Here is a 25,549-nt window from a genome sequence, read left to right as displayed (position 1 = left end):
CTGATATCTAGCACGAGATCACGCCTTCGGTCTAGGAAACGTTGGAAGACACTATTAGCCTCCTGTCGGCTCTTGCACGACCTGGTTCTCGCAAGGCGTTCACACAGCGTGGTAGTAATTGCCGGATGATGCGTTTCTGTAATTCACGTGGAAAGCGACTAGAGTAAGGAGCTTGATTGAAGAAGAAAAAGAAACCAGCTCTTATGGACAGTTAATCGAGCCCCTACTTTCGATCTCAAAGATAACCACTCTCTTTGCTATCAGTTTTTATTCGAACGCAAACAACGACGAATAAACGATTAATTTGCGATGCTCAAGACGAAAGGCTCGTGCGTAATCCGATTGGCCTAAAGAGGATAAAAGTGCAAGCTACGACCGTGGCAATTATGTCAAGGCAATATTCATCGAGACAACCGATAAAATATCCAGTAGATTTTCAAACATAGAAAAAAAGGAACCAAGAACGAAATTAAAGTCACTCTATCATTATTCACGTGTGGTCATTAATTGTAAATAGCGGAGGATGAGTTCGAAGATAAAAATTTCACGAGTCCCTCGATTTAAATTCTGTATCATTTAAATATTACATGAGACCAGCTTTTATAATTAATATGACGCGATGCGCCTCACGTCGTCCCCGCCTTGGACAAAGAGTTCTCCTTATCCGTTATTTAACCTTGCCAAGGGTGTTAATGACGACTCGCCTGTGCTCACGACCACCGTTCCAATTCCTTTTACGCGCAATTTATGGCCACCGCGTGTTGTTCAAGACGAGTCAGTCGCTTGAGAATCTTTCAAGAATAGTCTGATAAAATACGCGCCGTCTACCACGACAACGTGCCTCTGTCGCGACAACGATGCAATTTCAAACCAGATAAAACGGACCTTGAACCGCGCAAATAACACAAACACGCGGGCATTACAAAGGTTACGTCGAATTTCGTAATCGTCGAATTATCGAATGCTACGTATTCCACAACCTGTCACGATCCGAAGATTCTGGATTGAATAAATGCAGCAAAGATGTAAAAATGCTTGTAAAAAATAATGTACTTATAATGTTTTGTAGAAAATTTATAAAAATTCAGCCTTGTCCATAACGCCTCAGTTCACCCACCGGGGATGAAATTAACTATAAATAAAGTTGATCGCGACACGAAAATTGAACGATAAACGTCTGGGCGACCGCGAATGAAACTAATTAAAAAGACTCGATTATCCGTCGACGAGACACGGCTGATAAATTTGTTTGCACATTCCTGGCAATCGCGGTGGCCCTAGACGCGCGATATTTATCATGGTTCCGGGGGACGGATTTTTGCCGAACCGTTTAATGATCCATCGTCTAAACCGGGAATAAATCGCAATTACGTCGCACCGTATTTACTCTTTGGGGCTTTAGCGGTACACTTTGTAATTACGCGCGGGCGAGAATAAAAGTTACGGAGCAAAGGCGCCACGCTGAATCGACACACAACGTTAATTGCCTCGACAAATGGGGTCACTGACCGCCGCAACCGCGTTATCTTATACACAAATATTAGAGGTACTTATTTGCGAGGCGGGCACCTTTTCGCGCGTTGACTCGTTAAAGCTATTCCTTTCTGTGTAACGCTAGAAGAGAGCTAGGCTGACAATGAGTTGGTCGTACGAAAGCATGTTACATATACATACATAGAATGCTATAGTTTCAACTATATGTTTCAACTTCTATTGTAAAGCGATTCGAAGGTATTTTAATTTCAATTATTTCGAACGTGATTCGACGATTTTCGTATTTACATTCTATTTACTATCTTTACTAGCGTACTAGGTACAATAAATAATATTAAAAAAAAAAAGGAATTCACTCGATTCTTGCGTATTTAGCTGTCAGATGTATCGCTATGTTACTATCCACTTTCAGAAGTAACTGTATATTCGAAACGATTAAAATGTTTCATAACGCATCACTACACATGCGGCACATATATGTATCTAGACGTATATTTGTGTGTGTCGATATGTGCGTGCACTAATTGCGAAGGGAGATCTGAAAAAGTGGTTCGAGAGCTTCGGGGAACGCACAAGTTGCGGAAGTGGGCGAGAAAGGGTTGATGGGACCGCGTATAAGCGCTGACAGAGGGTCACGATTCTGCCTGACTCACGATGTACTAAATTCCACGATATGTATTTACTATTTACTCTGTTTGAAAACCAAATAATTACAAGCAAAACATACAGACGTCTAAATGAATTCAACGATTTGCTCGATTTCTAAAAATCGATCGCTAGCGTTAAGCAATAGGTAAATAAAGGATCGCGTGCAAACTTGGAAGAGATCGGATTGAATAGTCATCTTAAGACCTGAATTCGTCGGACTTTCTTTTCACCATGGTTAGATAAAATGCGCTTAGCTTACTCATCCGAGGGTACGTGAAGCGTAACGCGGTTTAATCAAAATAATGGATGTTGTATAGGCCGTGTGTAGCATTGGAAAACTGCATGTTCCTCATCGGTGATAGGCCTGAGCGCACGCTTACCAGTTTTATTTTCCTAATTCACGTTAACCTCGTTCCGCTACCAACTTTTCCTCGATGTTCGTGCTGTTAACACTGTTTCCGTTCTAGGGAACAAACCTCCCGTTAAATCAAGTCGAAACGAAAGTTCTGCTCATTTGCCTGTTAATGTTCAGCGAGACGGATTTGTGTAAAGGAAAAGCAAGCGATCAACGATTGTAACCTCCCTATTTACGCTTCATCTCTTTCCACTCCCACATTTCGAGCTACCTCTCTGTTTATATTGTTCTCTGGTTCGTATTTTTAACTCTTTGAAACTGGATTTTTCTTCATATATACAAAGAAGCAGATGTTATTGGTTGCTGTTTTTCATTTGGATAAAAAGAGTAAGGAGTAGTAACTGAAATGTAATTTCAAAATTTAGAGAATTTATAAAATAGTTCTTGTAACATATACACCACAAACATGTAGGTTATATAACTTCCGAATCACATGATAGTATAGAGTGTTAACTGATACTCAGATCTAGCAGATTTCTACAAAAGCAAATACAGCGACTAATTAAGCGAACAAGGAACAATTAAATACTTAGATAATATATTAGATTACATTTCATACGCATTCCGTTCGTAACAATGTACTTGAATCGGTATCGCTGTTGATAAAATTACGAGTAACGTTACTCGAACAGGTCAGAACGGTCTATGATAGTATCCTACTTTTTTATCGAAAAAGGTGAGGTTCGACTCGAAACGCTTTACGGCCTAACCCAACTGTATAACGTTCATCGATAATCCTTTGCATCGTTTGGCAAATGTTTACGAGACGTTCTCGGGGAAACTCGTAATAAAATACAGATACGACATTGCTACCGAACATTGCAATTCACGTTGAAACACGCATTACATTCACCGTTCTCCCGATCGAACGGCCAATCGAATCAATGGGATTAACCCCCTTTACACTTTGTGACTGCCATATTTCAACTAGCTCTAACTTCCTGTAACCCTTATTCTCCATATTAAATCAATAAAAAAAATAATTTCGATATAACAAAAAAAAAAAAAAAAAGAAAGGAGATAATAGGTTTATAATTTGCTCTCGATCTTGTTACAGCCTTCGAATTTGTATATTTCAATTCTTTCTCGTGTCAAAATAAAAGACCAATTTGCTTCTCAAACAAAATATTAAATAGCAGTGAAAAGCAAACTTTATTCTCGACACAGTGATTTATAACTGTCGAAAATTCATAAAAGAAGCTCTCGTAACTGCTCACTAGAGATTCAGAAAAGCTGGTAGACGACACGAAGCGCAAACAACGACTGGCAAATGTTCCAAACGAAGTTTCGCAAGAGTCACAGTCGTAGCGTGGACCGCAAAAGTAGACCGAGCCTCGAGAAGCGTTTGAAGCTGATTCGTTCCAAGGGATGCACCAAGCGTTCGCATTAAAGACTTGGCCGAGTTTACCCGTGGGTCAGACTCGTGTGTGACACGAGCCAATGGTCGCCCACGCTCGACACGCCGATTTCATTACTATTTTCGTAGCCACCTGCACTTGTCCGCGCATCGCAGATCTCACGTTCCTGCTCGCTCAAGTCAAAGAAAAGCCTTTCGAGCACGGCCTCTATGTGCCCACGTTTGTCCGCGATAGACAAACGGTTTTGCAATTTGTTCACCTTCGAGGGATCCTTGACACTTCTCCATAGCGTGGCGTGGCGTGTTCGCGATACTCGCGCTTGCTACGAGTTGCTAAACGACAAACGACGAGCAATCGCGTGGACGACCATCGATAAACAAAAGGCTTGTGTTGAAACCTTTTGTTGCTGACTCTTCACGTTATTTGCTTTTTTCTTTTTATTCGATTCTTTTTTTCACGCGTAGACATTATTTAGATAAATGTCGCAATATATTAATGAAGCAAAGATATCGATCTAGAACTGATTTCGAAAAGAAGAATAGATACGTCAAATAAATAATAATATTTATTATAAATTGATACGAAAGTCTGATTGATTCATTCAGATAAAATAAAATCATAATAAACCTTCTAGAATAATGAATTTAATCTATAAAAAGATGTGAGTCTATCTCCTGAGTGCATAGATCTATTATCGGAAATGCTAAACATCTTGAAATATAGTATTAACATATTGATTATTCAGCTATTCTTGTTTTATGACGTAACAACCACTTTAAATCCATTATTATTGCGTTAATATCTCGCATTTTTGTCATAATATCTTAAAATAAGATCTGCAGTAATTTAATAAAATATTCTGACAAAGTTTAACTGGAAATGTCCTTGAACATTATATAATTTGCGTGTAGCGACTTTCGATAGGCAACTAAAGTTGAAATGGAAATTAAACTTTGTTAAAAATACGATACGACGTTTGTGATGGAAGGAAATATATAAAAGGAAAAAGGCTTCAAGTGAAGAAGACGAAGAGGCGAAAACGGAACGCTTCAACGCGTCAATGTGTATTTATTTGATATAGGAGGTAGTCAAGGAAGCAGATCCGTTTAGAAGGCAGCCGTTTATTGCAAAAACCGACTCATGTGAACCGGCCACGAAAGGATGTGGATATACAGAAGACTTTTGCGCGCGAAGAAATGAGTTTCCGCAGCATTCAAGTCAAGCCGGACTAGGCTCAATCCGATAACCATCGCCGAGAGTTTAACGAGAGAGTTTAAACTGAGAATAATATCGAACGTTCCTTTATGATACCATAAGTGATATGAATAGACACCATTCGAGAAGTGAAAGGGAAATTGAGAAACGTGAATTTGATTATTTATGGAAACAAAGAAAAAAGAACAGGGAAGGCTAGAACCTTTTTTATTCGAAAAATTCAATCAGATAAAACCTTCGAAACTCACAGATTTTTATCTTCCCCTTGAGATTCGATTGTATAAACATGAAAACGTGTTTCAGATCATGGTGATTTCCTTCCGTGAAAAATAACGACGATATCTTGACCGAGTCTTTAATTTAAATAAGCGTAACGCACAGTGTAACCGCGTTGCTTGGCCTATATTCGACGAAACTTGAAAAATAAACTCGTTGATGATTTATCGGAGCAAGTTTTAATGGTTCATCATTTTTGTTCGGCAAGAATAACCGGCTGGCAAGAACTGCTGCTATTCTTTTATATGAAAAACGAATCTACCGAGTAATTATTCGGTTTGCGTTCGATTAAGTGAAGAAAATACGAGTGGATGAAGCACTATGAAGTACAATAGAGAAATAAATGATGGAACGGTGGAATGTTTATCTCAATCTATCTTACGAAATAAATGTGATATTAAAAGATAATAGATGACTAAAATTTAAGAATCAAAGAGATAGTTACACACAAAACTGTAATAGCAAAATCAAGCATAAGCACAAAGGACATGTCTTTTTAATGGACCTCGTATTGTTGAATTAATTTGTAATGTGCTATTTCTTCATAATAACGTTGACATTGAAGAAATTACAATTAACAATCTTATTTCCAATTCCTATTTAACAAAATTACTAGTTAATCCCATAGATAAATGGCTGATGATATATTTCTAATAGTTATTTACATGTAGCAAAGAAAATATACATCGTGATTCTTGATACATTACGGGCTAAAAATCTTTAAAATTGAATTTCTAGAGATCAATGACCGTATTCCTCAAATAGAACCTCTTATACTCTACCGCGTTCCAGTGTCACGCGCCACAAGCATGAATAACACATACATATAAATTGATCGATAAATTAGCACGTTTATCTAAGTACTACAGAACATAGTAAATCGCATACCCAAATCGATTAAAACTCCTCCAAATTAAATTTCTTTTACAAATTCACCGACGAACTAGCACATATAACCATGTACGTAACCAAGTACTCTAAGTACGCGTGACGTGACTAGTAAACAAATAAGGTAGGAATCTATCGGATCCACGAAAGGCGCATGACGCAAGATTCTAACCTATTGCAAAAGTAAATAGCAACAGGGACTAAACAAACGGAAACATTAAGGGGACAAATGAATACTTACGTCTGCAACGCCAACTTGATGTCGAAGGTGATAGTAGTGCCGGTGTCCACATGGAATATGTAGAGCATTTTCGGGCCGGTCAAACTTCTTCCAGTCGGACGATAAGAGGGAAACGGCCACTAGCCCGCCTGAAAAACTCCACTGGCATTCGGTGGTGCTTGGCGTCCGATAATCGCGACGCCCGACCGACAGAAGATATGTCACCTCAGGCTGACTCCTGCAGTCAGCTTGATCGGGGCCGTACCCCTCGTTTCACAGCGCTCGCGAGTACGGCCCCCTCGGGTTTATGCCGCATCGATCACCAATCCGTTCGTCATCGTCGATTCACGCAAACTCGGAGTAGGGTTCGACCAGCTCACCGTATTTCCTTCTCGATTATTTCGCGCGTATATTGTTTCTTTGTTATTATTCTCCGTCGTGATCGGTAGGTATCGGTATCGAAGTTAAGTTGCGTTGAATGGCGCGCAAACCGACGAAAATACGAGCAACACCGAAAAAGCTCGAGAAACTCGACGATATATACCTTGCTATAGGTGTATGACGCGTATGTATGTATAAATATAACGTGTATGTATATACGTAGATTGGTTCGAAGGAAAGCAGCGATGCTGTATACCTAGGTCCGACTGCTTTCGAGTACACTCCTTCGCGAGATTCGTTGAAATACTTGGAATATAACAAAAGCAAGAGTAAAGAGAAATATATTACGAGATCATCGGTAACTAAGAAAAAAGTCCCGCACAGCCTTCAGAAGGGAAGCTATTGTTACAGTCTGTAAAATGGTCCAGCTGCAGCAAGTAAACGACAGGCGGACCGAATTAGGTACTATTCAGTTTGCAACCCACGATCGTTATTTACAGAACGGTTCTGAATGAATTTCGTTCCGACCGGGGTTCGGTGACGAGAACAAACGAAAACGTAGAGTTCCTTGGAAACCGGGAGCTTAACCAACACACGTAAAAAAGTCTTAAATATTTGACCACTTTTCAACCGTAGGATAATCACATAATAACAATTCTTGATCTTATCGTTCGTCCGCCTGTCATCGATGAAAACTATGTCTCGTATAGGTTGTGTAGGTACTGTTGCTCCTCGAAGTATCGGTCGATCGCGTCCTCCGGTTTTTGTGATGTAACGGAGCACTGTTAGTACGAGCCGACGATCCCTTTAAACACAAGTTCACGAGCCGTACGATAATTTCGTGTACGTAGACGAAAAACAAGTTAAAAATCGGTGAAAAAGAATCACCGTTGCAGCGATGGAGGACTAATCGACGCGATTAACGAGTAGCCCCGGATCAGCTGCTCGTCAAAACAAAGCACTCGCGCGTACACGAAGGGCCAGCGATTCTTACTTTGATTTGCTGTAATGCTGTCCAAGCTCAAGACTCGGCACAATACAAGCAAACGCGTATTCTATGGTTGTACGTGGATGAAAAGACTCGAAGCGAGATCAAGCAGGACGCTAGGACCTCGTCTTATATCGTGATAGGCCCGTGTACACGCCGAGAGTGACGTACCGACCACACAAACAATGCTGCGCCACTCGCACGGGAACGTATGCGCAGAGATCGGAGCACGAAACAAAGAAACTCCACTTTCGCCACGGATTTTCTCGTTTATGCTTTTATTCCCCGTATTCTCTGTTCAGGTACTGATTACTGACACTTGTGTACTTCACGTCGCTGTCGAATTTTCACCGCGAATGCGCCGAACGCTTGCCCGAGAACGACCAGTTTTATGAAGCTCTTGCACCGTGCCAGAGAGAGAGATGGTAGGGGGGCAACTAGCTTGGCGCAGTCCCGTTCGACATTTTGCTCTGACGCATCGCGTCGCCAGCTGTTTACTGCCGAGTCCAGGTCTGGTCGAGCACGGAGGACAGAACGTCTGATTGCTGTGTGCTCAGCTTACGCAGATATTCCACTCGCCACTCAGCTGTTTGTCCGCGATTAACGCGCCATCTTCGCTTTGCCAAGATGGCGTGATTGACGCGTGCGGTAGTTTGAACGATCTGATATTGAAACTTTAAAAATTACAAATTGAACGTTTCCTTCTAATCGTTCTGTATCTTCAATAATATTATTGAGGCGCGTGCAAGTACTTCCTGATAAATTCAATAAAGTACTCTGCGTGTGTTTGTGTGTATCGTGCGTGAATGTTGATACCTTGTTCTTGAGTGACCATATCGTTTGAATCGCGTCATGCGCAGCGATTCATCATCGACGAGATGGAAACCGCTGTTATTCTTTCTTGGTTGATGTATACAGCACTTGAAGCAAGCTAGTTTTTCAGGAGGCAGGCACGTGAGTGACGAACAACTTTCTTTCAATATAATTTAGGAAATGAGAAAACAAACTTGGACTTCATACCACAAAAAGCTACAGACATATGTATCATAAACATCAGCTAATATAGATATTAAAGTGATAGAAATTTGTTTCTCTGAACATCAACAATTTTTTAAATGACCGAATATACTTGTACGGTATTAATTCCGTGGAAACGTAAGTCATAAAAGTATATTTGTGTATATAGTGGTTTTAAAAGAAGTTGCAAAAGTAATAGCGCTGTCATCGACCGAGAGCATGAACGCGCATGCGCAGAGCTATAAATGGCCCACCGCCATTATCGCTTCCGTGTGGAGACTCTTTATGCTAAATCGACTGTGAAAGGGGAAAACGATGCAAATTTCGTACTGACAGAGCGTGGGGTTGCAACTGCACGTGCCGTATTTGTTTATATGCCATAACATTATCGCAGCCAGGGAACTGTTAGAAATTCAGGCTAAAGTTTCATTGCTTTGTAAACGCTTCATGAATATGTGCCTTAATTTTCGAAAAAAGTAATGAACTCTCACAGAAATAATTTAGTTGACCAAATATAACTATTGCCATTTGTAAAGCTATAAAAATTATTGCGCAGTTTACAGATAGCTGCGCATTTCCGCTTAATGCGTTGTTAGTTTATGAAATGAATATTAAATATGCTCTAGGCATTAGTGTTATTATATATGCATGATTTACAATGTCACAGAATAATATAATAAATAATCACGTAATTGCATCACCGAGTGGAAACTCAAACTCGGGTCGACTCTCCGCGAAAAAGTAATAATATTTACATCGACGGAGAATCGTTCACCTTTCGCTCGAGGCCATGAGAGCCATAAATGCGAATCGTTCCCGCCTATATTGTAAGCATTGTCTCACGCGTAATTCCAAATCGATACACGACGAAATCGCAACACAGTTAGGATAGCAACATGCTACGCGGCTTCTCGGTGAATTTTAATTCAGTCGCGGTTCATCCGACAACGGCACGGTGTCAACGAATGGCCAGGAACTTAACTACGTCGTGACTTCTGCATTACCTCACTCGAGACCGATGTAGTAGAAAGAATCTTGGTATGTATGCGGCTATATAGGTGCGTCGACACGTGGCATACGATAAAGTCATAGACACACGCTGAGCGTTCAGTATCGCGAATTAAAGGACTTATGAAGGAGAGAAGGAAACAGATACGATGACAAAAATGTAGCTTCGAGGGGGACGAAATATCGTTGTGCACACGATGTCGTTGTATCGTTGTGATAAATGAGTTTTAGCTTAGCATTTTCACACTACTATCGCCCATGAACACGTGCCGTAGTATTGTCTTACGCGTTTTCCATGTGTTTTACGCAAGGGAGGAAATTTCATTTTCACGCGCGTGTATTATTATTGAATACAATCGTTATTCTATGGCAACCGGTGATAATGATTTCCTCGATTAGTCATATGCCGCGCATTTCGCGCAATGCCCTGATGCAATAAAAGATCTATTGCATTTACTAGAAATACGTCGGTCTCTTTTATTTATTCGGCTAATCTACGTATGTTGTTATTTCAATAAATGTCATCATATTTACGAAAGATACATTGATAAACAAACTCCTAGATTAGGAGATATGTGAAAAAGATTAATATACACATAATTAATACCCTTTCATGTGCACATGCGGGATGATATCATCTCCCCTTTTGAAAGAAACCAATTGCTTTACGTAGATCGAAGTTTACTTGAAAGCAACAGAAATATGATAAGTACTTTCACTTGTCTAAATATTGATAAAGGAACTATCGATATCTAGAGAGATTAGATGAAGAAATTGCTACTCCCCAGGGACGTACCGTTTTAACCAATTCATAACCGGTAGTTCTACACGGTTAGGGATCATTAACGATCATTTTCCCCTCGTGAAAACGCGAACCTTGACGTTGTCTCGTGGTAAGTAGCCAGTCGATGCCTGATTTCTCGATTTTGCCATTGCGAAATGTTGCGCGAGTATAATGTAATCGCTGTTCGTTGGAAAGTCGAAGGCGAAACGCAATAGAACGCGCACGACTCCCTTCTCCAACTCCTTTTCTTTTCTTTTCTTTTTTTGTCACATTTCGCTTAACTTGGACGGCGTCGATCAATTATCTTTCCAACGTCGCATTAATATACAGCTACTTGCGTAAATCAAGTTTTTGTTTCACTCGTTTCCATATGTATATCAGCTGAAATGTAACAAACCGTCAATAATCATACAAATGTTTCATAGCAATGGTTGTAATTTGGTAGGTGCGTTGATAACACGTTAGAGAGAAGGTGAAACGTAAACGTTACTTCAATGATAACAAGCTATAATTTCTTCCGTTCAAAAACGGAAAAAGAACACCGGCAAGAATAAATTTCTCAATTGTACAGGTTTACAGATCTACTTTCCCCAATACACGCTCCGGCTTTTCAGTGATTACGTTCTTAGTTATCAATTACTGGCATTGCAAATGCAAGGTTCTACCATGCTTCAAATTATATATGATACGAGGAAGCAAAGTTAGGCATGTAATCTCAGTTTTTAAAAAATTATGGGAGCTTTGCCTACCTTCTCAACACTTTTGTAGTTCGATCTTGCTACGTTTTTTGGGCTGTTTTCTACACAATTATGTTTTACTATTTCTTAAAAGTTTCTCAAATTTAAGGTAAATACGAAAGAATCGTTGTTGATATACAAGATTCCTCGCTTCAATCCTATGCTAAAGTTCCTCTCTAAATATTCAAAGTTTTAAAAGTTAAAAGTGTAAAAGTTGATGTTTATAATTTTAATTATGACTCGTGCAACATTTTTTTAATTTAATAAAAATCTCATAATATTTTTCTCCTCGCTTCGAAAAATATCAAATAACATTCAAAAAAACTCTATTCCATCGCAAAAAGTAAACAAACGAACGGAACCTCGCATGGACGAATAAACATCCGGCCCAGTAATCTGATCAACCTATATTCCATTCCCTAGAAACCTAGAAGAGAGATGTAGTATTTCATGTACATGATCGTGCAACAGTTTCCCGTCATAACGAATAATAATGCAATTACTGAAAGACGAAGGATAGGAGGAGGGTGGGCCGGGGAGAGGGGATGAAAAGTGGGAAAGAAACTATTTTATAAACACGAAAAAGAAGCCGTAACACGTGAATCATTCGAAGGCGTCGAACGGACAAGCGGATCGACGGGAGAAAGGATCGAGAGTATTACTTGCGATGACCGATGGAACGATGGAGAAGTAGAAGTAGAAGTAGAAGTAGAAGGGGAAAGATGATTTTCTACATCAGCTAAAGAGAAGAGGAACGAGGCGCGCGACGAACTCGCAGATCTTTATACGTGTGCGCGACACACGCGCGGTTTTCACGTCTCTCTCGTACGAAGGTCTCTTGTTAGACTCCGTAGCACGCGAATCGCTGGAGAGCCATGCGGGAGGTGCGTGGCCAGAGCGAGGTCAGCTCACGCACGTGCACGTCGTGCGTACTTCGTATTATATGTTACATGCTACGGACGTCCCGTTCCACTAGCAAAGGCGTAACCGGCGAAGAGGGCGCAGCCCCAACCTCGTTATTAGGCTGTTGCATAATGAATATCGAATATTTTTTATCGTTCACATCTTTGTTCAACCCTTGGCAGCAGTCAACGGACTAAGAAACGTTGCACTTTCTAGATTATCTCAGAGTATTTTTTAAACAAAAGCCATATTAATCAATGGAAATGATAAGATGTAGTACAAGCGGTACGGTTTTTAAAAATATCGGTTTTAAATTATGTTTTTTTTTTTTTAATTTACCATGGTATTTATGATTGTTCACATTATGCGATAGATGAACGTATGAAAGTAATATTTGTTTTCTTCAAAAGTTCAATATATAACCACTTGAGTAATAGAGTTGAGAAAATAGAAAGTTGATCAATTCGTCTTTCGAGAGATTCGTAGGTGTAATATTTTATATGTATGATGTTCGAGGCAACGTGTCGAGGACGAAAACATTGTAGAAAAGATACGACCAGGAAGTCTATAGAACGACATAAAATGAAGTCAGCGAATCAATTGAATTGCTGAATCAGGATCCTCGTTCGAATCATTAGTTCGTTACGAGATTGGTCTCGTCAATCGAGTCGCCCTAATCGAAATTTTCTCTCTTGACCTAAAATTCCAATATGATTTCTGTTTTTACGATCTTTACGTTCTACGCGTTATTTTTTATTACGTTCATTAGCATTCGTAACCTAGAATCATGGAAAAATTGAGATCACGCGAACGTTATTAAAGTTACCCAATATTTCTGATAGTTATAACAAATTGAATAGAATCATACGCGAATTTTTGCTCTGGTTAGACCAATTAATTTGCACATTATCAATAGAGAAGAATTGTGTGAATATGTTAGTTTGTCAGGTTTGACAAATGTCTGTAATCAAAGACCAGCATGCGGTAGGTTCATGTTATCGCTCGTAGATGATTATATAAGTTCAGATTACGCGAACGAGAAATTAATATTCGCAGTTATAAGACGTATACTTTGCTAAAGAGAAGCTACGATCGAAGGATACGGTAGACGAAACAAAAATATTTAATTCAACGTTTGTCTTTAGATCCCTGATGCAACGTGACGAATGTATCATTTCGAAATTTAAATATAAATTTTTACCAACTTCGTTGATATTCTCGAGAAAGTAGAATTTGTTAAAGTAAATGATACGAATTAGCGTTTCAAGGATCTGAGGAACGTTTCCCGGATATTCATGCTGATTTCTACGCCGCTGAGTGACGGTAAGAATCGACGTTCTATTCCTCTGCTCTGGGTTATCGGCCGTTTCTTTTATCGTTTTTCGCTTCAGTGTCGACGACACGCGGACATTTCCACGGTAGCAAACATAACGAGGAAAGCGAAGATAAGAGATAAGAAGCGTGTCAAAACCGATACTGTCACGAAAAAAGAAGAAACCGGCTGGTAACTTGTTGTACATATGCTCGTGCATTTGCAACGAGTAACTTCTTTCCTATCGATCGATGTAGCGAACAGCAGAAAAGGATCCAATAGTAAACGAAAAAAATTAAATACATATATAAAATTAAATATATATATAAATAAAATTAAATATATATATATATAATAAAAAGAAAGGTATACTTATACCAGTACAAGAAGGTAAAAAAATATATTCGTTAAGAAAACGAAGCATAAGGTAGATCGTGATTCTGATAAGAATGAAAATATTTACTTTCTCGAATATCCCGCCACTGTAACCGATAAAATAAAGCGACGATTAAGACGCTGATAACGAACGTGCCGCATTCGTACTCTCGTATAATAATGCGCAATAGACTTTATCTAATCCCGTCATGAGCTACAGAGAACAACGATATACATATAGCATTCTATATTTGGGCATTCAAAATATTTTAGGCAACTCGCGCGCATGTGCATGCGACACCGCGTGCTTGATACTTCGAGGAACACGGAACCGAGGAACCTTCGTAACAAGAAAGAACATTACGAAGGAAAGCTTATCGATGGTGGACAATCGGTCGATACGTCACAGCACGTCAATGACGAATTAACCACTTGTCCGTTGAACGCGGGATTATTCATCGTTTAAAATTAGTACTTTTTTCCTCGATCGGCCGTGATTGTCTTATCGAGCGTGTAATTCAACGTGAATCGGTCATCGAGATAAGGTAAGGATGATCAGCCTCATTACACACGTGCTCCTATGTGAGTGCACAGACAAATCGACGCAATCCATACATCGCTGATCTGTCACGTTTTCAAGCGGAATAATATTTGTTATTTCTGTGTACGAGACCGAGAGATCTTCGAGACGAAACACAAAAATATTTCGAATGCATTTTCGAAGGTTAATCATTTGTTCATTATCTAGAAAGCGCCTGAATTGTCGAAACCTGTGTGATCGTCGCTATGAAACAATGAGGTTCCATCAGTATCATATTCGGTCACGTTTTATCCTAACACTTGCATGCCCGTAAGCTAGAATGACATCGATAGCGGACGATACATCATGGTGTGAGGTCAGGCGAAACACGTGACTAGACTGACGTGATGCACGCAAAAGGTTGCACGAGAGATCGCTCATTACTGTTATCTTTTTATCTCGGCGAGATGCTAGATACGATAAACGAGGCAAAAACTTCATACGGAAGCGGCTCGTTTGCGTTCTCTCAGTATCTCGCGATCGTAATCATTGAGTTTTTGAAGTAAATCGAGCAGAGAATGCATTCTGACAGAGTATGGAGAAAAGAAAAAGAACAATAACCACGTATATCTCGAGAGAACCATAAATCGACTCGGGGAACGTTAGGCTGTTTGAACTTTACCGAAACGTGTTTCTGTAGTCCCGACACACATTCGAGTACCTATCTAACGTGCGACGTGTTCGAAGTATTCAAAGGTTTTTTCAATGTGTGCCGCGTTTTAATTGCGACTTAATTATTCACGAGTCTCGCGTTACATTGTAGCCGGAAAGCGACCACAAATGCAAGGCTAGGAAGAGGGGGGTTATGTGATTACAAGCGAGGCAGGGAACCGTGAAACATGTTTCTTATTCGCGGTTTCGATGCCGCGTTGTAATTAATGCTCTATCGAGTTTTGTCATTGAACGTATAGTATACGAAAATATTAGTCTGTTGGTACGTTATGATACAAGTTTATTGAATCACTGCTTTCTCGCAAATGGACAATGACAGTGGGCCCTTGAGTTGCTTTTTTCATTTTTTTTTCTCCTTTTGAATCGCGTATGTGGTAAGGTACCAAAATTCCTTTCACGCCCGTGGCTCGTTTTCACATTTTCAATGTAGCCATTGACAGAATGGTAATCATGATGACAATAATAGTAATAATAATTCATGACAATAATTAATAATAGCGACAATAATAATAATGATAGTAATAATAATAATATACAATAATAACGAGATATGCTAACTGTCGATATATCAAGAGATAACAAGTAAAATATACATATGGTCGTTTCTTCGTAGATTTCTTCTCGATATAGCAATCAAATGACGAAAACAATTTTCATATTTTCCCGCGTTTCGTCTCGAACGATATACATCTAATTCTTACGAAATTTTGCCTTTGATTTGCGATATGGTTGCTGTGATGCAAATGATTAATGATTAACGCGCATAGGTTAGGTTCGGCTCCTACAAATATCCATCTCTTTCTCTGACAAATTTTCTCGATGATTTTCCGCTTGCGCTCTCTTTTTCTTTTACATATTCTCTTTCATACTCGTACATACACTCTCTCTTTCTCTCTCACTCTCTCACTCTCTCACTCTCAGATTCGTTTATCAAATTTTAGAGCTGCTCTCTGCGGTACTAATTAATCGAGTCATATATATGTATATAGTCGCAATATATATATATATATATACAATACATGTTTCGTGACAGCGAACAGGCCGTCGCAGCACAATAGTTTAAATTACTTATACGAACGATCTTCGTAACAAAAAACATCTTCGATCTGTTCATAATTCATAAAAATTGTATTATTTCGTTTCTAAGATGCCCGTCGATCTAGTTTCCTTTCATCGTTTCGACTTATCACCTCATTTCGAATCGATGTCTCAGATTTTTGACCCATGATTCATTCTTTAAACTAACATAATTTTCAAAAAGATTTTCTCCATCGATTTGGTCGAGAGGAGAAACAAGATGGCACGGGCATCGTGTACCTTTCGATTCGCACAAAATTCATCACGCGCATGAGCGTTTTTTCTATTTTCATCCTAACATTTGCCGTCGATTTAAGTATTCGAGATGGTACGTAAAAGTGCTAGCGTGTAGGTACAAAGAGGAAAATATATATGTATATTAATTAGCGTAGGATGAAAATAGCGAGTCTTTTCTTTTTTGGAAAAATAGCTTCGAAACGGTTTGTTAGTCGCCCGTCTAGCTTCGAACGTACAACGCGTCGAAGGGGCGCGAGCCAAGAGGATTTTAGACGATTAACTGTGACGATCGCAATCTATAATGCTCTTCTCTTTTATTTACAAATTCATCTAGATATACAAGCTATGCCTGAGGCTAGAAAAAATGCGATCACTCGAGCGCAGGGAGATTGATTCTCGATCGCGACATGAACTCGAGATTTTTAACTCGATCTCCGTGCCACCGCGTGAAAAAAGTCGACGTACGTTTACATCGCACAAAGACAATTTTTTCATCGTATCATTTATTCATTTATTTTGTTCTATTAAAGAGGATTCCAGAGGGAAACGGCTCAAAAATGTATACAAGTAATTTTCCTTGTAAAAACTCCGTTAATCTATCGAACGTTGCGAATCACCAAAACGACGTCACATTCGTTTTATCGATGAATTTATGCATATATCAATTGCATTATATTCATTGCAAAGTTGTGCACGCTCTTAAATATTCATCGGAGAAATACAAATGATGCCCAGGTTAACTTTTGAACCGTACGCACCTAGAAAAAAATTGATTATCGAAACGTTTCTCGATCATAAATAACTTCTATCTGATTCTCAACCGACTGGTGATAACAAGAGTAACGTTTATTTATTTTTCTAAATAGATCTTTTTATCCATCTAACACATCACATTACCGAATTACTTCTTTTTCCCTTTTTTTTTTTTTTTTTTTGTCATGTAAATACAGTTATACCGCATCCAAGGATAACCAACATATCATCGTGACTTCTATTGCCATGATTCGAAGTTCATATTTTTATTCCTTTCCTTGTACAATTTTCGATCGAGACAAGAGATTCCGACCGCATATCAACGATCATGTATAGACGACACGTGACTCGATTCTAACGCGTATATAAAAATCGGACAAAAGTGTTTTATATACAATTTCCACGTGAAAGGCAAGACTACACGTAAAGACTCCGCAAACGAAGTGATCTCCCGTAGGATTTTGCACGATTACAATTATATCGATATCCACATAACACCCATATAATTACATGGACACATCGATAACACATGAATACATCGTAACGTTAACCGTACAACAACGTACAACTCCGTTCGTCTATCAAATTCGTAGAAATTGTAACAATTGTATAGAAATTCTAACTCCTTCATTGCTTTTTAGTCCTCTCGCGCTCTTTTCCCTACCACCGCAAATCTACATTGTGAAACTTCCAAAGTGTCCCCACGATCGATTGGCATAACGTTTGGAAAAATATGTTCGATCGTCTGCGGGTTTCTCTTTTTCGAGAATCTCTACAGGACAAAATTGTTTCACGCTACTCTAGCTGCTCTATAGCTTCTTTGTATAAAAGTCGTTCCGGTGTCCACGCTCGAGTCGATCGTCGAGAAAGAACAGGAAAAGTGTAGAGAGATTCGTGTGTGCGCATCGTGTTTAGAGCGTGGTCGCTCGCACCATCGGGACACGACCAGCTCGTACAAATATTAATATTATTATTATTAAAATATTCGGTGTAAAAATATGTATGATACAGGCGCCAGGGTACCTCGGCGACTTTGGTACCCTGTCTAAGAAACAACGAGCGGCTCTTCTCTCTTTCATCATCCGTCGATAATCCTAGTTTCCCATGAATCCTCGCCGGAAATCCTTCCGCAAAATTGAATCGAGTCGAGAGTGATTCTGACACTACCCCAAATGCTATAGTTTCGACAGCGATTCGTCAATTTCTCTCTTCAGTCTCCTCGCAAGAACGCGTTGAGATACTTGAAAAAATTCTCATCTTGCAAGTTCCTTCTTCTTGTTACTGTTCCACGCGAATCCTCGAGGTCCAACGTTCCCTTTGTCCGACCTTACCACCGTGGGACCGAGTTGGATCGCTCGAAAGCCGTTTTCAGCGGTTTTTTTCGTGATTTTGTCTCGAGAGCACTGGGTCGCGCCCTCTTCTTTATCGTTTTAATCCTGGTAATCGGTGACGACTCGGGGCGTCGTGACACGCCCGGGTCTCAGGTCACGTCCACCACGAGCCCGTGAACCCAATCATCGGCTGGCTGCTACGTCAGCAGCTTGAAGAACATCAGGGCTAAGGATATGTTGATGAACAGCACCAGCATCACCAGCTGTTGCCGGGAGAACCAGTCCTGCAAATTTTCGTTCGAATAAAAAACCAGTTTCGTTTACGGATCTCTGAATTATTTATTAGTGATCTGTCCTTTTATGGAACTACCGCTAATAGGATTCCTAATATAAATTAGGGAATAGAATTAATGAAGCTTTATATGTTTATTCGACAGAGATAATAGGAACCACTAGTAAGTAAAAATTGATGTCAAATAAGTTACAGGACATGTAGCACAATTCTAGTCTTTCGCAAGAAAACCTTCAGAAAAGAACTGACAGAAAATTCGTAATACTCAGTAACGTAGTGTTCGAATGTAAATGATGCAAAAAGTGAATCCGAAATTTACGACTGAAACATGCAAATGTATGTAAGGAAGAGTAGTTTTGTTTCGTATGCTGTTAGAATATATTATAAGCTGCGTGACGCTCGTGATTAACAGATACAAATAAACATTTTATGAGCGAAAAGAGACTAATTTATCAAAGCAGATTGCTTTCATTATAACCGATCAAAGTATATTCATTTCAATTTATTTGGTATAAAATAGATCTTGTCGAGAAATAAATTTATTATGAAAAGATTAATATATAAGATTAAAAGGTGATTGATTGATCGTTCGTCGCACGTATGAAACTTCATGAGACAATTACAATTCAAAGGATGTTCTAGAGAAAGCGGATATTCAAAATGATTTGATTAAACATTCATATTTGCGCATCAATACTCGTGCGACCTACTCTTGGAAATACCCGATAAGAAGCGAACGTTTTTGCGTCGTCAATTCGAGCGTGAGGTTGTCTCCCCTCTTTAATTTTTTCCAAGGTCGTGTCACCCGATTGTATTATGAGTACATAATTCTATATTCTACGCGGTTCTATGCATCGTCTACGCAATCTTGTAATCGCGAGTTATCGAGAGTGCCATTTATTTCGTCGCATTTAAATATTTTAATAAGTTCGCTTTCGTTGAAAAAGACGAGAAATGTTACTTATCACGTTCCCCACCTGCGATCTTCATTTTTATCTATAACAAAAGTTTGGTTGCTGATCCTATCGATTCATTCATGAAATTTTAAAAAGCCGCGAAGGTGTAGATAAATTTGGCGCACATGGAGAAGGCAGCACGACAATGGTTTAATTAAAGCTTTGACGTTCATATTAAACTTATTATAATGCTAACCACTTAAGACGATATTATCAAACGATGCTCCGACGTAATGCGTTTACATATGTAATTGGTTTCCCATGTAATTATATATTACAATGCAAACTACGCGTAAGATTAGTATTGAATTGTATTTTTATGCCTCGTATGGAGAAAAAAGTATTGGCGTTTTATATGTTTACTAGAAACTTGAATTTTTAATTTAAAATTTATAGCCTTGATTTGAATTTAAAATTGAAAATTAAAAATTAGAAATTAAAAATTAAAATTAAGTTTTAAAAATAACAAAATTGAAAATTACAAATAAGAATTAAAAATTCAAATTTGCATTTGAATTTGGTAACAATTGAATTGTCGGAAAGAACAATAGGGATACTCACTTTAACCTGAGGACTGACCAAGTATAGCAAGGGATTGGCCCTGAGTCTTTCACTCTCGTCGATCTGCCTGCGGATCTCCTCTCTCCTCATGCTGCTCAGGACACTGACTTCCTCCCTGGATAGCGGTGCCGTTGCTGTCAACTGAATAGGTTGAGCCACATCCGGCAGTGATTTCTTTCGTTGAAGGGATACTGCCGCCGCCGCCGCGGGCATCGCCTGCACGAAAAAAGGAAACGAGAAACAAAGAGAGAGAGGTGGCTCTTGAACACGATCGATCATGTAAAGATGTAAACTTTCATTTCTATGGATGTACGTATAGCGTAAACGCGCATCATACTGATAAAAGGGCTTTTAAATAAACTGCCTTAAAGATTTGTCTGATCAGGAATTCGGCAATTAAAATCTCTGTGAAAATTCAACTGGTGTTCACGATCAGGTTTGTCGATACTTCGCGAGAATTACATGGGAAATTATATCTTTGTTGTTAGAGATATCATAAATCTGTGATCGCAAATAATCGCAATTAATGATACTCGAAGTTCTTATCTAATGTTGAAAAACGACGAAGGAATAATTTATTCTCGCGTCTGAACTGATAATAATGGTTAAGGTTAAGGTTCGTTGGTTATAACGGTTGTAAGGTCGTAGCGACCCGTTTCAGGAATGGCTTCAATTTGTTTGGCGCGTCGTCGAGCATCGGGGACGTTTACGTGTTCATTAGTTACACATTTTGAAGAAGCAGAGGATACAGGACGGCAAAGGGAGAAAGACAAAGAATTCTTGGACCAGTTCCAAAACGTGCAATGTCGCTCGTAATCGTACGTAATAACGGTGTAAAGGCCAGGAATTCTAATCCCAGTGAACGTGATGCGTTGACCTTCGGCACCGAATTTTATCTCATTTACATAAGAAAAAGAAAAAGAAAAGGAAGGCTGATAACAAAATAGTCTATTTAGTGAAAATTATCTATTTAACTGTGCTTCATAGCCTTACTTTTTTATCAATATGTTACATAAACATTTGCCTTCAAGTAATTACTGCTTTGATATTCATATAAATTTAACGCAACCCACCATAAAGAAGTGAAAAAACTCAGTTACTATCTAAATTAAAAATTCAAATCTATTTTTTTCTCAAGTTGAATTTGGAATTTAAATTAATACCCAAACGTTGTTTTATAACGGTCATAATGTTACGTGAGTCCAAGTTTTCCGCGTTTTAGCAAGCGTAAAATTAGACCGGCGCCCCTGCTTCCTTTGGCGATAATTTTCTTCGATATCATTAATTAGCCTCAATCAGAATAATTCGTCTTATTTCGTTGTCGTATCTGTCGCTACGGTTCATCGAGATCCTGTTCCGAGGGTTTAAAACTGTCTCTCGAGCGTACTATAAATTGCAACGATAGTGTCGCGTGATATCTGAGAAGAAAAGCCCGGCTTTCATTCTCGATGCACTCTCGGTCGCGACTCGTCTTTGCTATCTTTCATCCCCCGGTCTCACTATTCGCGATATCAAGCCCGGCTTATCGAACGATTTGCACCGTAGCAATCTCTATGGACAATCATTTCTTATCTATTAACACAATTCTTGCTGAATTTAAAATGTTTGATATCTTTCAAACATGAAAAACCGTATTAATCGTAAATTCTGCATCGAATTCAAATTTAAATGCAAACCATTGTAATTAAGATTATCAATGTGTAAAGCTATTTATTCATAAGTATTTTTTCTAATATCGTACTACCTCGAAAGTACCTTTTACGTATTAACGATTGAACAGCACACATTTTCATTGAAAAAGATGACATTTTTTGATTGTTGTTATGATGATTTTTGTTAATGTTTTAATTTTAATGTCACTTAGCTGCAATTAGTAAATATCTGAAGAACCAAGGATGTAAGCTTTCTAAGAATAGATAATTGAGCGAAATTTTGTAAATAACCAAAAATATATGTAATGTTATGACGATCTATAGAATTAGTTTTTAAATCGTTTATTAGGTTTTCCGCTTTTGGTTTTCAATCGTAATTACAACGATTTGAATTGAAGCTGGCCGTCGATGAATTCAATTGAAAGAGGTCAAGTTCAACTTCGATTTCGTCCTCCTAAGATAACACTAGCTTATGAGAGGGGTTCATCGTCACTGAAGACAGATTGACAGAATTTGGGACGTTTTTTTTTGCCTCTGTTCATACCTCCACTGGAGGCGCGACGATCCATGACTCGGAGGCCCTCCTGGCCATCAGAGCGGGGCTGCATAATAGCGCCTCTTCCTCCTCGTCGGGTTCCGACCACAACATCTTTGCCTCGAACTTCCTTTCTTTCCAAAGTCTCTAAAGTTCACGGTCGAGAGCCGACAGCTCGAACTCGTCCGAAGCACCGGTCAATACCGTTGTTCTACCTTCTACCGGCTCTATCTGAACATTTCGATTCAGTTTCTCACAACAAGGGATCTCGAACAAGCTTCTTTTACAGCGATCTGCCCGGACTCCGTGGCGCTTTTCTCTTTCCAGATGTTCTTGATAAGCGCTTCTTTTAGTTCACAACGATGAAAATGGAAAATTCGGACCTGCAGCCTCCTGGTGAGGAAGCCAGGCCGCAGACTGAACGGCCCTGGCTTGTTCGACCGAAATAGAGAGACGCCCCACTATTTTCACGTCGAAATAGCATCGACGAACAGCACGTCGCGACGCTCACGGCTGTGAATCGACAACGGATGCCAGAGCCTTGTCGATCCGCTGCTCGTTGATTTATGACACCCTGTCGTCGAACAGTCCTCCCCGTTAACTTTATTTTGGAGTCACACTCGGAATTGTCGCTTTTTCGCATCGTGCATCGTATCGAGCGATAGTTATTGATCGGTATTTTTAGTCGAGCTCCGTTCTGGGCCGGATGTTGATCTATCCAACGATGAAGCCAGAGGGCCGCTTCTTCGCTCCTGACCACGCAAGGAACTGTTTGCTTTTGTTTCAACATTGAACTTGGATTCTTACAATTTACGGAATCTATCATTTATTTTCGTCGAATCGATTTTTATTTGCTCTGAAAAAACTTGTGGGTGGAATTGCGGAGGTTATGTTCACCTAGATATACTGATTACTCTCGCAGAAAAATAATCGTAGTTTCGTTTCATTATTTCTGATAGTACATCCACGTTTAATTTCGTTCTTTTCAGACCCTGAACGATTGCGTATTCATTTTTGTAGAAAACGAGGAAACGGTAACAGGAAAGTTTTTCAATTTGGATTTTAAATAGAGAGAAACTGATATTAATTTGGAAGACGTCATTTGTGGCGCTTTCGCAAGTCAACTAACCACTAAATTTTTTTAAATTTTGGAGGAAATGTAGCTTTGAGCAATAAATACGGCGTTTAAAAAATATATCATTGGTCAGGTCAGGAATAAACGCTTATCATGAAACAGGAAAAATGAGAAAAAAGAAGAGGTATAACGTAGGGACGAAGAAAATTGCGTAGGGTTGTTCACGGGCGAAACACGACCGGAAATATTGTTACGCAAATAAAGTCGAACTCGCAATTCGCTGTCTGATTCATGTAGCTGGCATGCGAATAAATTCGTCGAAGGCGAAATTTTCGAGAATTCTACGCCCCGTCTTCTCACGCCAAGATGGGGCTCGGCCCACTTTATTTGCTTTCTTGTTTCCTTATTGCGTCTCGTTGTAGTCGTTTATATCATTTTATGAAACATCCAAAGATCTATATTGACTATTTGTCAAGCAAACAGAATAACAGCAATGCTGTTTAGTACACATTATTTGTCAACAACAGTTTACATAAATTAATATATTACTCTTTTTTTCTTGGAATAGTCATCATGTTTTTCCTTCCAAACAGGATGTTATTTTTTTATTTCGTTCAGAAAAATATATGATATTTTCTGAATTCAATAACATCATTACACATTCATATTGACCAAGTTATCGCGTTAGACCACTTGTTTTCCAGTCAATTCATTATGGAATTTTAATCCTGGTGGCCATGGTGCAACAATAATTAGCTTTGTTAATTGAGGCGATAACGCGCATTGCAAATGCATTTCATTGCCGTGGTCTCCTGACCAATGACGTATCAGCGTACAAGGTAATCATTGTAGCAACTCTATATTTTTCTTATTTTAAAATAGTTTCTTCTTATGACAAGCATAGTATGCAGAATTTTTTTCTTCTCCGCTTTTTTCTAGCGTGTGAAAATACAACGTTTTACGAGCAATGAATATCCGGTGGCTCGTATTCATGTTCTGATAAACAGTACGTAGATACTCTATGTAATTAACAAACAATTAATCTATCGGGATCATTGACTCAACGATTCGATAACATAGACGAAATTCAATTGAGAGGAAACTGATCGTAAAAGTGCAAACACCTAGTTTTCTAGAGGCTTTGCGGCCACGAGTTTCTGCATTGCAAATTTCTCGTTCGCGTCGTGTAATTCAGGTCGAAACACATGTTGACCTTATAAATATTTCAGGAAGCTCGTTTTACAGTTATACAGTTTACGATTTAATCCTACATTAATCGCGTTCGATGGCAAATTTAATCGATCTTTCGAGTTAATTAAGAAAATCTTTATTTCCAGTTTTGCAAACCAGTTTCGTCTTATAGAATGGTGACTCATATAGAACAGAATACAGCCTACACGGCAGATATAACGAGGCTCTGAAGATAACTTTCAAAAGTGCCTACTGCTCCTCCGAACATAGTTACGAAAATATCATCCGTTGTTTTCACGCCAATATATATTGTCTCGACGAGTGCGGACATCTTGTTGCATGTATTCGATGTACGCGTTTCTTGGCACGACTCTAAAGTCCAATTAAACCAGCATATTTCGTTATACAAAATACACGAGATTTTTCTTTTGCCGAATTCTTGAACAATTTGTATTAGCGGCATCGTGAAGCAAGATATTTCAAGGCTTTGTCATTTCGATTTAATTTCAAGGTTACTGTTTACCACGATGACGAAACGATATCGAATTTTTCCGTTCATTCTACTCGTAAATATAACGAAATTGGTATAAAGAAATCAGTGTTTTCTGCAAAATAATA

At 39.0% G+C, this 25,549-nt stretch overlaps 3 protein-coding genes across 4 annotated transcripts in view; 1 reads left to right on the top strand and 2 right to left on the bottom strand.

Annotated features, from left to right (window-relative positions):
* Window positions 1-8,375, bottom strand: part of LOC117232951 (RB1-inducible coiled-coil protein 1) — a 61,655-nt gene extending 53,280 nt beyond the window's left edge. Inside the window, exon 1 of one of the 2 annotated variants that reach the window (XM_033492765.1) lies at window positions 6,536-8,375. In XM_033492765.1, the coding sequence (XP_033348656.1) occupies window positions 6,536-6,603 (68 nt within the window). In that variant the 5' untranslated portion in view covers window positions 6,604-8,375. The remainder of the gene's footprint in view (window positions 1-6,535) is intronic. The other variant, XM_033492766.1, reaches the window with a different exon arrangement.
* A 293-nt stretch (window positions 8,376-8,668) lies between these two features.
* Window positions 8,669-25,549, top strand: part of LOC117232954 (cytochrome b5-like) — a 68,575-nt gene continuing 51,694 nt past the window's right edge. Inside the window, exon 1 of the mRNA XM_033492767.1 lies at window positions 8,669-8,833. The gene's annotated coding sequence lies outside the window, so the exon portion shown is untranslated. The remainder of the gene's footprint in view (window positions 8,834-25,549) is intronic.
* On the bottom strand, window positions 15,535-23,577 carry LOC117232955. The gene is made up of 3 exons (XM_033492768.1): window positions 22,675-23,577; window positions 20,479-20,694; window positions 15,535-18,953 (listed from the first exon to the last, which is right to left on the bottom strand). The coding sequence occupies exons 1-3, from the start codon at window positions 22,777-22,779 to the stop codon at window positions 18,867-18,869; spliced, it is 408 nt and encodes a 135-aa protein (XP_033348659.1). The 5' UTR covers window positions 22,780-23,577; the 3' UTR covers window positions 15,535-18,866.

The sequence above is a fragment of the Bombus vosnesenskii genome, unplaced genomic scaffold (assembly GCF_011952255.1).
Source record: "Bombus vosnesenskii isolate JDL3184/JDL3185 unplaced genomic scaffold, Bvos_JDL3184-5_v1.1 scf7180000013294, whole genome shotgun sequence".
Classification (NCBI taxonomy): Eukaryota; Metazoa; Arthropoda; class Insecta; order Hymenoptera; family Apidae; genus Bombus; species Bombus vosnesenskii.
Note: the sequence above shows the minus strand (reverse complement) of the source record. Positions and strands in the feature narration are given on the sequence as shown.